The sequence below is a fragment of the Thermobia domestica genome, chromosome 1 (assembly GCF_964235325.1).
Source record: "Thermobia domestica chromosome 1, izTheDome1.hap1.1, whole genome shotgun sequence".
Classification (NCBI taxonomy): Eukaryota; Metazoa; Arthropoda; class Insecta; order Zygentoma; family Lepismatidae; genus Thermobia; species Thermobia domestica.
In genome coordinates this window covers 201,417,832-201,431,687 of record NC_137454.1, presented here as the reverse complement: position 1 = coordinate 201,431,687, position 13,856 = coordinate 201,417,832, and the positions used below count along the sequence as shown (strand labels likewise).

Below are 13,856 nucleotides of genomic sequence, written 5' to 3'. Positions count from 1 at the left end.
CAGAGTTTTTGCTACTTATTACCAAAAGCAAAATTAAATGTTACAAAAGAAGGACATCAAATTCATTTCTATATCGATATGAATTAGGCGGCAATCTGCCGCTGAAACATCATAATGTCTTCAAGAGATAGTCTGGGATATTGGATAAGTGAATATTTCACTGAATTGAATATGTGCCAAATTAGTGCAGCTTCTTGCTAGAACAAAATGTATTTACAATAAAAACTATAGTAATGATTATAAGCCGAATAATCAGATCAGCACAAATAAGATACTTAATTACTTTATGATGTAATGGGATGGATATTAATAATTAAAAAATCAAATTATGCTAACTGAAGAATACAAATCTTGACGGCAAATTGATGCTACGTTTCAATGACCCCTTGTCATCTTCTTCATGCGTGTATTTTTTTAAAAAATACGCTCCTTGTAGAACTACAGAAAACTAATCAACGTATTTAGTTCCACAAGGAGCATATTAAAAAAAAAAAAAAAAAAAAAAAAAAAAACCGCATAAAGTTGACAAGGAATACTGGAACGTAGCGTCAATTTGCCATCCACGTTTAGGAACTTCAGTTATTATAATTTTAATTTTTAATTCACCACACTTAATGTCTATTATTTCTAATAGAACCAAATTAAGTGATCAATCACACATCTCAATTATGGGTTTACTTACCTTGTTCTCATTTCGCCGTAATAAAAGAATAAGCTCTTTAAGTTCGTATGATGTAATGGAATGAGAACCTAAAGCTACTAAAAGTTTAATAATGGCATGTGCAGCTCTTTGATTTAACTTCTCGTGTTGTGCCAGGACACTGGCGATTTCCTGAATGAGCAGCTGTTCACAGGCAAGTGTTTTACTGAAAAAAAAAAACATGAAAGAAAAAAGTAAATATTAAGATAAACGCCATCGATTTTATTACATTGTTTATATACCTAATTTACAGTTCATAAAAATGTTACACGTTCTCAGAATGAAAAGGGAAACAATGGCTCAGTAGTAGATAGCTTACCTTTGGTGCATTGGGTTCCTGGTTCGATCCTCGGCAGAGTAAGTTTGTGGTGGACAACATCGTATCCGTGTTTCCTTCAGGGTACTCCCGTTTCCTTCCACACTTTCATTTCACCAATTCTTCCATCATCATTCACTTGCTTTAATCAATGTTCCTCTTAGCCTACAGGGCATATTGTTGGGCGTTAAAGTCAAAGATTTCATTTCATTTTTTCAAATATTAAAACATGCATATAATAATATTTACACAAAGCATATGTTACCTTTTTCTTTTTAATTTATAATTGGTACAAAATAGGTACTGCACACAACAGATTTATACGTTCGTAAGAAATATACTATATTCTAGTAGGAAAGTATAAAAATAATTCTCAATTGGTATCATTTCACAAAGATGTATGGTTATTTGTATTCAGCAAATCAAATTCTCTATCATTACTGATAGTTCAATACTAATGTTTATACTAGTTATAACAATACTCTCTGCTATTCAGAAATTTTATAAGAATAATATATCTAAATAATCGTACATTAATGATAATCAGTCATAAAAATACAATGGTTGTTTTTCCTTGTAAGCGATAATCAGTCATAAAAATACATGAAGATTGTTCTTCCTTGTACTTTATTAGCATTCAGACGATAGGCTGAGAGTTTCTAACAGGTGGATTATCGATGCTTTAGAACATTATAACACATTCACTGCTCGTAATGTACTTTCGATTAGTAGTATTTCTCCTCAGCACTTTAGTTCTTTAGCGATTGGAAGTTCTTCAGGGACATATACGTAGTCTCTAACGAAAGAAACATATTGTAAATGCAGCTGGTATACGTACGTCTTTTGTTCACTACTATACAAATAAGAAAGATATTACAAAATTACCTGGTAAAACTTTCGGTGCATAATTCATATAGCAATGATGACAACCACACTTGATCTTCCTTTTTCATATCAACCAACCATCGTACAAGTAATGCCAAAGGTTCAGCATTCTGGAAAGAAAGAAATAGTATGAACAGAACGTTAAAAGAAGACAAAGTGGCTCTTTCACTGCACTGACATCTCGAAGGAACAGTAAATTCAACTTATATCAAAGAACTTAAAAACGAATCAGACAAAAAAAAAAAATCCTAGAATATTTTATTAAATTTTCCAGGAGTCGAATTTTAATTGATGATCATTTTCAAAATTCATAGACATTTAAAAAAAAAAAAAATCTTTTTTCCTTTCATGCTCCTACCGACCTGTCAATTCAATTAATTTCATATTTCACCATTAAACTCCATCTTACAGCCTAGCAAAACTACCACGTGACTACATGACCATGCATGCTAACATAGCGTCCACCTGTGCTCTTCTGAGATTATTATCTGTTCCTTAATCTTCCCCTTGTATTTCTTCATTTCTGATTTAGTGAAAGTGCTCACATTATTGAAGTGATGTTTTCACCTATTTTCTGGTAATTCATTTTCTACTTCAGCTTCGGAATTCCATTATCCAACTATACATATCCACTATGTAACTTTGTAGTGCGATAAAAAACACATTAGTCACAAGGTTTTTGTAACATACTGAATTACAGATTTTATTCCTAGCCCTCTAAAGGTATTCATGAAATCAAGATTAAAATTTCTGTGGCACGTCAATATATATACGAGATGTGTTTTTTTAAGTAAGGTCCGTTTTGTTGTAGACACTAGTAGTTCGTGCATACCGCAACGAGCGTGTGCGTCGTGTACCGGCATGCCTCGGGAACAATTGTGCTCAGTTTTAGCTCTGTAGCTGACCTGTACGGTTGTGTTCTGTGCTTTCACAATGTTTAAGACTATCAAGTCGCCCGCCGCGTGTGAGGTTCGCTCAGTGATACGGGTTTTGTCAGCAAGAAACCTGTCTGCTGCAGAAATTCATGGACAGATTTGCGAAGTGTACGGTGATACTGTTATGAGTGCACGCAAAGTGCGTAAATGGGTACGAGAATTCAAAAATGGCTCTGACAACATCCATGATGAGGACCGCTCCGGTCGCCCTTCTTCGATTACAGACGATTTGGTGGCTTCAGTTGAAGCGAGGGTTCGTGAGAACAGGCGCTTCACAATAACAGGTCTCTCAAACGAATTTCCTGACGTGTCGAGATCAGTGCTTTACAAAATTGTTTCTGAACACCTAAAGTTTAGGAAATTGTGCTCCCGTTGGGTACCGTAACTCCTAACAGAGGACCACAAAAACGGCAGTGAACTCTTGGTTATCGGAGCAGGCGGCAAGTTTTTATGAAGAGGGTATTTTGAAATTGGTTGAGAGATATGATAAGTGTTTGAACAAACTTGGCAACTAAGTCGAAAAATAGAGTAAAGTATGTACTTTCTGAAAATACATTTACTTTTTTGAAATAACGTTTCGTTGTGTACTTATGTTCAAACGGACCCTACTTAAAAACACGCCTCGTATATCAACGTATTTTTGTTAGCACGCATGGTCCATGTATATCCTAATATAGATACTAATAACCTCCCAACTTCTTTCCATTTTCTTTATTAAACTGTTATCAATTTTTTTTATCAAATGTAATACAATGCAACACAATGAAAGATAATGAAATGCAGATTCATTTCTGACAACAATAAACAAACAGAATTTCAATTTTCCCCTCCCTTTGCCTTCGCTCCTTTGTTTCTTTCCTGCTCTTTTCTTTTCTTAACACTCGATAAAGAAGTTTTCTACATTTTCTACATTGAAGTGAGAGTTCTGATAAGTGAAATGATGACAAGACAATGCTGTTGTGTGTTAACTCGCCAAATAGCTTCTGCTATATGTGTGATCAGTTTGTACTTAAAGAATAGTATAGATTCCTTACATCGTTGGTGAAACAAGCATATAATATGTATTTCGAGTGTCATCTTGGAGACCAAGATAAATCTTAGGAACCCCATATTATCTGCGTGTCGTGCTTCGTTACTTTGCTTGAATGGGCTAAAGAAAAAAGGAAAAAAGGATGTTTATGAAATTTGCTGTATCAATGGTGTGGAAAGAACCCACGAACCACCTAGATGATTGGTATTTCTGTCTCACTATAGTTAAAGGATATTCTAAAGAGAATAAATACGCAGTGAGTTACCTCTATGCATCTACAATCCACAAATCAGGCCTATTTCGCAATCAAATCTATTCCGCACAGGGATGAGGTTCAATTTCCTAAGGCATCTACCAACTGAGGAAAGATTTATCCAGAAGAGTCTCACACAACATACCATCAAGATCAACATCAACTTTCACAGACACGATGTTCGCCCCTGAGTGTTCACGAGCCACATCTCATCCAGCAATGAGAGCTTAATGACGTAGTGCGTGATTTACACGTAACAAAACAAGAGGCTGAATTTCTCAAATCAAGGTTTCAGCAATGGAACTTGTTGGCTGTAGATACAAGAATATCAATGTACAGAGAAAAGTATGTGAAGTTTTTAACATATTTTCAACGCAGCATACTGTGTGCGGATATAAATGGCCTGATGGAAGAGCTCGGAATCCCTTACGTTCCAGACGAAGCTGTTTTTTTACATAACGGAAATACAGTAAAAGCCTTCTATACCACTTGATCACTTAGTGAAGATTAAGGAATTCTATGACAGCATGTCAATTCTGCTGAATCTCAGAAGTCACAAGGACTATTGACGGAAAATATATTGTGATCTCAAAGTAGTTAGTATTTTAATGAGAAAAAGCGGAAAAGCTATTACTCACCGCAAAAAAATATGGCAGAATTTTCTTCTACATGCAACAGGTAGCGCTTTCGGAAGATTCAACTTCCTTCATCAGCCTGTGGCAGACATCAACAGCAGTGTACAATGTCAGTGAGTTTCTATTCCCGTGTGTTTTAATGTTTGACAGAAGATTTGTTTTTTACATATCCTAACCTTTTAACCATTTTTTAATTATCCTTCATGTTTTTTATCCGTTTTGAAGTCTACCACAGGCTGATGAAGGGAAAGTTGGATCTTCCGAAAGCGCTATCTGCTGCATGTAGAAGAAAATTCTGCTACATATTTTTTGCAGTGAGTAATAGCATTTCCCCTTTTTCTCATTGAATATAATCACCGCTCGCAATATTGTGATAGTTAGTATTTTATTCGTACTGAAGTACGGTTACACAAAGTACCAATACTATAGTGTTTATGGGATAGTTGAGCTGATGACAAACAGTATGAAGTAAAGAACTGGGAACCTAGAACGAAACATCTCTAGAAGAAGCAATGTCAAATGTGTTAATTTAGTAGCTTCTAAGATATTACTACCACCACTTCATATAAAGTTAGGGCTTATGAAGAATTTTGTCAAAACCATGGACACAACTGGTAAAGGTTTTAAGTATTTATGTGATAAGTTTCTTAACCTGAGTGATGCTAGGGTCTGAGAGGTAGTGATTTTAGACCCCAAATTAGAAAACTAATGCTGGATGATAGTTTTGATAACAAGTTAAACAATGTTGAGCTAGTTGTCTGAACAGAATTCAAGTATGTTGTGTGCAACTTTTTGGGCAATAACAAAGTGGAAAATTATAGTGAAACTGCACAGGACATGCTACAGAAATACAAAGATTTCAGTTATAGAGTGTATTCAAAAATGGACTTCTTCCACTCCTACTTAGCTTCTTTCACGCTAACCTAGATGCTGTCAGCGACGAACAAGGGGGAAAGATTCCACTAGGACATAATGACAATGAAGAAAAGATACTCGGAACAATAGGATCCTTCAATGATGGGGAATTATTTTGGGGTCTTCTTAGGGAGTGTGACACTGTTTACAAAGGAAGGAAGGAATGTTCGTAACATTTTTGTTATTCAATGGTATTTTTATATATTATGGCTTTTTATAACATTTTTGTTATATTTGTATTATTGTTTATGGTAATGTATAATATACGGAAACTGTATCCTATTGTATTGCATACATATCAACAATCAAATAGGAGAACTACTGTACATAACACAAAAAGAAAAAAATGACAATATTATGGCCTAATAACGCTCTCTTGAACTAAAACTTACCAAAGATTTACAATTTACAAGCATTGCTGTAAACCTTGTAACATAAAAACTATATGTGCTACAATAATAATTTAGTGCACATTTTCAAAATCAGTACATGTCATTCGGTAAGAAGCACTTATAATTCATGTTATACAACAAAAATACTAATCTGCTGATTAGTAAAATCTTGTCTTACCTTTAACTTATGCTCTTCGCTTTCCTCTTCAGTTGCTAAACAAACTAATGCTTCTACAAGTTCTCTGGAAGGTGTGCCAGTACTATTCAATGCTTCGAATAGTCGTTCATAGCTTGGGTTTTGTACCATTTTCCTCTGCAAAATAATACAATTTTAAGACTGCAATGAAATGAAACCAAACAAATCCCCTTTTTTAGAAAAATACAATGCAAACATATCAGTTATCTATTCGTGTTCTAAGTGGTTATCTATTCGTGTTAGAGAGTATAACACTATTAAACCCATCTTTCTATGAAGAACATTCTATTGAACATTATTTTGCAAAGAAAAAGCTTCCCTTGTGTACAGAAACAACACAATACAATCCTCCATAATAATTCAACGACTTTACAAAAAGAAAGAAAAAAAATCAATCAAATTCAATCTGCTTTGGATTTACTATGACACAATTTCAGTTAATAGCACTAAAAGTGTTCAATAATTTTTCTTCCATTTCTTAAACAAATACTTATTATTCAAATAATTAATCGAATAATTGATATTCGAAAGTTATTGAAGAGTTAAAATCATCAGGTCAAATTTTATAAAGAAACTGACCTTCCCTTTACTACATCCACTCAACATTTTAGCTATCGTTCTAACAGCTTCCACAGCTATTGACTGGCTCTCTTCTGGGTATTTCTGAAAATATTAAAAGCATTGTAAGAAATATGACATAAATAACAGTAATAAACTTAATACTCCTAATAATAATCCTACTGCTAATGTCATTAAAATATCTATATATATAAAAGAGAACGTACAATTCTTTGTCCGCTCATCACGCTAATACGGCTGAACCAATTTCTTTCATTTTTGGGGGGTTATTAGGATTTGGACCCTAGATGGTTTTTATCATATCACTTTAATTTTTAATTACCAGTGTCTTGAGATAATTGACCATTCAAGTGTCCATAACGTACAAATCCTTTGTTATTAGTTCATCATAGGTAAAAATAAACGTATTTATATGCAACCCGCATGACCGTGTCACTCGGCGGGTTAACACAAATGACAGGCGATATACAGCGGAAAATAGCTTGAATCTTCTGTTTAAATTTTTTTAATTGATTTGCTTATTTTTACAGACACTTTTACAATATGCCAGCACCGGGATGACCGCAGCGAAGCGGGGCGGGTTAACATAAATGACAGGCGATATAATGTTAAGATTTACTGCAATCTTCTATGGTTTTTATCATATCACTTGAAAGCGAAAAAGTAAAAATTATCTAAGTAACAAAGTTTATTGCGTTCCGGGGTGACCGCAGCGAAGCGGGGTGAACGCTGCTAGTAGATAATACAGCAAAACCTGTCAACTTGGGCACCTCCCTAAGTTGGCCACCTGTCTATCTTGGAAGTTGGTCGCACTGAAGCAATGTTTATCCTATGATGATAATGATAATTTTACCTGTGTATCTTGGCCACGCAAAATACCGTTTTGTTATTTTTCTTAATTCTTTCGTATTCCCATATAAGAAGCAGATGTTCTGTATTTGCTGTATTTGTGACTGGTGACAAAGAAGCATGGATTCCCACGATCTGTTCTTGGAGGTCAAGGCCAGAACACTACCCTGATAAAGGGGTGATGAAGGAAGACGTAAATAAGAAAAAGCACGTACAGGATTTCGGAAATGATTTACGTATTTGTTTACCCTGTTTGTTTTAGTAAAACCATTAACTATATCGGTTCCTTTCATCAATGGGAGCTTTAGTAATTCCGGGAAATCCTCACGGTTAAAGCAAACCATCTTAATTGTCAACTATTGGCACCTGACGGCTTGTCGAAAGGTAATGGAGGTTTCGAGATATAAATTCCCTTAAGATTTTCTCAAAACATATTTTGCTCCGAAGAAAACACTTGTAGCTCATTAACAAGAGGTAGTTAACTACAAAATTAGAATGGTCATATGTGCCAAAAAGAATAAAAGAAAAAAATACGTCTAGAATGAACCACTATAAATAAATTTGTTATTAATACTATACCAGACTAGTATTCAGGAAGAAAAACATATGTACAGTACATTCTATATATTTATTTAAAAGTAGGGTCGTGCCATTGCTTATTAAAATTTTACAATCAAGTAATGCTAGAAATCCTATTCTAAAAATATACCAACTTATTTTCTGTAAGTTGGTCACCTGTATAAGTTGGCCACTTTTCAATGGAACAGGTGGTGGCCAAAATAGACAGGTTTCACTGTAGTTCTTTTTTTTCTTTCTTTTAACATTATTTTGATTAATATTACTATGTACAGGCATTATTCAAGTAGTAATAAACCTCTCAATGTTTCTTGCCATATGCCGCTCAACCCTGCCAGCTCATCAAGTCTCAGTTAGTTTGTTTGCTGAAATTTAGTGCACCTTTCCAGCACCGAGTCTATATATGAGACACAGGCTTCCAGTTTAAGTGGATTTCGAATCACCGTAATGCGTACGATGTTCTACACTGGAAATCGAATCAGCGGCGTAACTACGTTTTATGCTGCCTCCACCCCTTAAGAGAATACCCATAGCCCCCTTCCCCCCGCCTTAACATTTTTTTTTGGTGGAATGATAGATAACAATAAATAACCATGCTTCCCTGTATCTGTGAATTAAAATGCATGCAACTACTAGGCCTAAATATTCATAAGTGGAAACCACTTCGTTATACATATAATTTATTCAATAAGCTTTAAAATGGAAGATGGACTTTACAGTCAGTGCCGTCAGTCTTCATGAAAAGTAGCAGGAATTAATTGAATGGTGTCCTTCTTGCTTTCCTGTCAGCAAAATCCTTTACTAACTCCCGTATATCCATTTTTTCAGCGTCGTCCGCATTTATTGAGAGCAATGCTAGATTACTTAATCTACTTTGGCCTATTATGCTTTTCACATAGTTTTTTTATTATTAATTTCAACTTTGGGAACGATCTTTCCGCAGAATTGACAGAGACAGGGAGCGTCAAAAACAACAAATACGCGATAATAAGTTGTGTGAAAAGCTAGATGCCAATGACTTATATTTCACAATTAAGAGCCTGTTAGGTCAAACACAGAATTCTGAACCTTTATTTCAAATTTCAACTGTTTCACAAAGCAAATTACTTCCATCAGATGCAAAGAACCGATATCACAACTGTAAGTTGTTTGAAGTATCTCCTCTTCTTAGAATTTCATCACCAATACGGTGAATTATATTGGCAGGAAACAAAAAGGAAAATTTCGATACTCTATCACGCAAAGGTGTAAAATATAATGTAACTGTGAATTTAGTATGTCAAATAGTTTAATATAGATGTTAATTTTAAAGTTTGATTTACTATCACTGAGACAACTATCTTCACATAACTTATCAAAATAACGTTTGATCTTTTTGAATCGTTTTCATCTAAATGACCATCACTAGAAAACTGTTTTGTCTTCAAGCAAAAGCACTCACCATACTTTCTTCAATCACAGCGACTAGACTTTCCAATAAATTATTTTCTATCATTACATCTCGAAGTTGCTCTGAAGAAGGAAAACTCAACATTATTTGTAAGGCAGTGACCAACTGTCTTACGACGTCTACTGCATCTCGCTTCCTGTCGCACGAAGCTAAATGCAACATAATATGCCGGTACTGCTGAATGATCGTCACAAGCTCTATTTGGCGCTGAAAAATGAATTTAAAATGGTTAAATCTATACGTATTTGCTTAATGGAAATAATTCAATGTTAATAATTAATTTCATTTTAAAAATATAATCATTACACGACAGGAACAATTAGCAAATGAAATCTTTAAGTCTCGCGATTATGCCTTGAAGGCTAAAGGACATGGATGATTGAAAGTGAATGATAATTATAATTGAAGAACAGACGAGAATTAAGAAACAATATAAACCAGAGAAAAGCAAGGGCTTGGATTGAGTCTTTGCGCCACTCTGTACTCAATATACTTACGTTAGAGGATGTATCAGTGGATGTATAAAAGTTCTGTGGGATTTTGGACATACAAAGAGCAAACTGGTAACATAAAGTAAGACATACTGAAAAATCACCAGCAGTTTCTACTAGCACTAGTAATCCGTCTCCAACGCTCCGGTACACTATAGATTGCACCGGACTTCCAAGCGGAACGTGAACCAAAGAGTGGGTCATCTCGTTGACGGTTAGGACTATTGTTTCCGCAGATGGTTGTCTAATGAATGCTAATCCAAAAATGTAATGTCTAGAGACTATGGGTATGCATTAGCGCTCCTTAATCAAGTTGGATTATATTAGTGCTCCCTAATCAAGTCGGATTATATCATAGGTGACCTCGGGAACGTGTGGTTTTGTATTGTCCCGAAGTAAACTAAGAACTCTGCGATTCATAAGCATTGGCTTCACTGTTTTCAATTTTTATGCAGACGTTCCAATTATTGCGAGCACACTTACATTGATCGTCTAGCAATCCGGCACCAATTCGCGATGTATGATATCACAAGCTTCCATAAACATACCGTAAACCTTCTGTTGGTGCAGTGGTGGTTTTGGTTGCTTGGAAGACTTCTCATTACCTTGTCCAAAAATGGACCATCCTCCTGATTGTATAACAGAGAAACATATATATTCGCTTGTATCGCTTTCTAAGCCGCAGCCAACTAATGTATAACCACGGTTCCACTTTATACCGTTCCCCAAGATGGTTCAGATATTGGAAAATGAAATGAAATGAATTTACGTCCGACGGTTATGCCGGCTAGGCTAAAGGAGACGGTGATGATGAGAAATGGTGGAATGAATGAAGAGAGAGGAAACGGGAGAACCCCGAGAAAATCCACGCACACTGTGTTTTTCCACCACAAAACACACTTGGTGCGAGCTGGGATCGGTCCAAGGACTCCATGTACCAGAGGTGAACGCTCTACCACTGAGCCACCGCAGCTCTTTCAGGTGTTGGAGAATGGTTTGGAAACATATCACATATGGCATTATCGGTCTCTCTCGTCATATATAGTTTCTTGATGTCCCGTATGTGATGTATCCTGGAGCGAATTTTTAAATCTGTTAAATCACAATTGTACTGCCTGCTCTTTTACGACTTACTGAATGCGTAACAAACTTTTCTTTCCGTATTATCAGCATTCTTTTCTTCCCAGTTTAAATTCGTAAGTCATACAGGTCTGTATAACGCTGTTTGCAGTGTCTATGTTTGACCTGCATTCATAACGTCCCCATTTAATTGTAGCAACTATAATCAACAGAGTACAAAAGGAAACATTCACTAATATTTTAGCTTCCTCTTTTTCACCTCGAAATGAAAAGTGTTAAGAGTCCATGCTGTGTTATGGTGGAAATCCAACAGAATCTTTTTGGGTGTCTAGTAAATATAGACAAATATCACATTTATTAAAGAAAATATCGCATAATGTATGGCTCAGTGAACAATATACATGCTGGTTTTAGTAATCGTGTATTAATACAAAGTTCACCAATACACTTTTTTTTTTCCTTCTAAATTACTAAGACAGTACCAGGTAGTTCTCACTTTACTTTCGGGAACATCGCAAGATTTAATTTTGGCAATTCACTCAATTATTCAACTCCTTGCGAACTCGTAAAATAGTGATTACTAAAACACAACTAAACCTAACCTAATTTAACATTATATTACTACATACTTGTTGTATCCTCTAATATGAATAATAATTATTTGAAATAGTCGGTGTAATGATGAATTGTCTCAGGTTAAAACTTAACGAGTTTGTAGTCTTAGTAACGGCTGTAAAAATGTTAACACTAATACACAGCTCACATATAACCTGAATAATATGAATCTATAGAATATGAATATAACATGAAGAATATAAATCCTCAATCATTCACATGCTGATGTTGAACAGGTAAAATGAATTGCTTCAATTCAGAGAAATGAAACGAAGTCCAACACTGCAGTTGTGTATTTTAAATTGCACGATGATCAATGAAAGCTAATTATTATAAAGTAATTGGCACAAACACACACACACACACAAATAAGAAAGAAAAAGAAATAAAGAAACATCTGAGTACAAAGTGTATATTCACTTTGTACTGCAACTAAGATTTGAACTCGCGAGCCTCTACTCCTGAGGAAGTGCTTTACCACAACTCTCCCTTATAAGCGTCTGAGTTCAGATTTTTTTACTTAGGTATTTGAAAGACTAACCTGGTCAGGAGGTGACTGATGTAACACATAAACCATACTTGCAAAGCATATTACAGCTGCATTTTTCAATGAAACATCAGCTTTTGGGTTGGAAACAATAGCCATAATAACGTTAATTGTAGCAGGACAAGCAGCTCGAAGACCGTTGCGCTGAAAAAAAATAAAGGAAACGAGATTAATTTACTAAAGCTATCATAATTTCTTGCCCTATACATATAGGAATAATACAGTATTCAACGGATAGCTATATACACATCAATTTATATATACGACTTCGGCTTACCAAAAAAGTAAATGATGAAACGGTAACGATGAAATAACATGTGGGATATGTTCAAGCCAGTACATTCCGATATTTAGTTGGTTAATTTTTGAGTTTAGCGTCCCGTTCAGCATTAAGCCTACATGAGACGTGGACCTCCAGCTTAACGTGAGACCGCACCCATATAAGCTCGCACCAGAAATGAATCAGGGTCTCCCGCGCTGAAGACGCGTACGCTAACTACATAGAGTACATATAAAAAATTAATATACGAATTACGATGTGAGAGTCTACCATTTAGGCCTTGTCCTCACTTACGATTATTGTTCTCGCATTGTAATTCTGAGGTTATGAGTTCAAATAGAGCACAGGTTCCTAGTCTGGGGGTAGCCCCTTCTCAAGTAGCGCACAGGGCAACCAAGGAGTGCAAACTACTGACAAAAATAAACTGTATTCGTACTTACTAATGTTGTTAAGAAAGATGTTAAATTAAATATTATGCAAACACAAAATAACTATTGAATAAAAACTGTGGTTCAATTAAGAACAAGCTGGTAAAAAAAATAACACTATACTACAATGGTCTGCAGAAATTTTCCTGGAAATAAATATAAATTATTGAGATTATTATTATTATTATTATTATTATTATTATTATTATTATTATTATTATTATTATTGAAGATACGAGAATTCAATGGCACCTTGAAATTGAAAAACGGGTCAGATCAACGAGTGGCAAGGTGCGGAAGGGTTAAGTATGCACGCCTCATGAAGAAGGGAGTAAGCCAATCGAAGTTGGGAATCACTAAAAGAAACACTGAACCACACTGAAGATTTATCTCAGTTTTACAACACAAATGTCGACAACAGTAAATAAAAGAATATATGCTCACCTATCTGCGAGTTAATTTTTATAAAAAACTTTTTTTTTTTTTAACACGATCGTTTGTCTTCAGCTAAACCTTACTTGGGTTTAGTCTGCGTCCAAAATGCTCAACATATTTTCTTGTAAATTGATATCTCTAATATATAATCTTCATTTAGTACCTTAAATTTTGTGAAATCCTTACAGTCACGAGTGTACGCACCCACTAAATTAAAGAGAACTGGAATAAATAATTATTAACAAAAATTTCCATGGATAAAACATGTA

General features: G+C 35.0%; 1 protein-coding gene across 2 annotated transcripts in view; it reads right to left on the bottom strand.

Annotated features, from left to right (window-relative positions):
* LOC145692843 (neurobeachin-like protein 1) overlaps nucleotides 1–13,856 on the bottom strand; it is a 561,942-nt gene that overhangs the window by 529,509 nt on the left and 18,577 nt on the right. For both annotated transcript variants that reach the window (XM_081768357.1, XM_081768365.1), the window contains exons 6-11: nucleotides 12,439–12,588; nucleotides 9,703–9,918; nucleotides 6,837–6,920; nucleotides 6,240–6,374; nucleotides 1,902–2,011; nucleotides 683–866 (exon numbers count right to left, since the gene is read on the bottom strand). In XM_081768357.1, coding sequence (XP_081624483.1) covers nucleotides 683–866; nucleotides 1,902–2,011; nucleotides 6,240–6,374; nucleotides 6,837–6,920; nucleotides 9,703–9,918; nucleotides 12,439–12,588 — 879 coding nt within the window. The remainder of the gene's footprint in view (nucleotides 1–682; nucleotides 867–1,901; nucleotides 2,012–6,239; nucleotides 6,375–6,836; nucleotides 6,921–9,702; nucleotides 9,919–12,438; nucleotides 12,589–13,856) is intronic.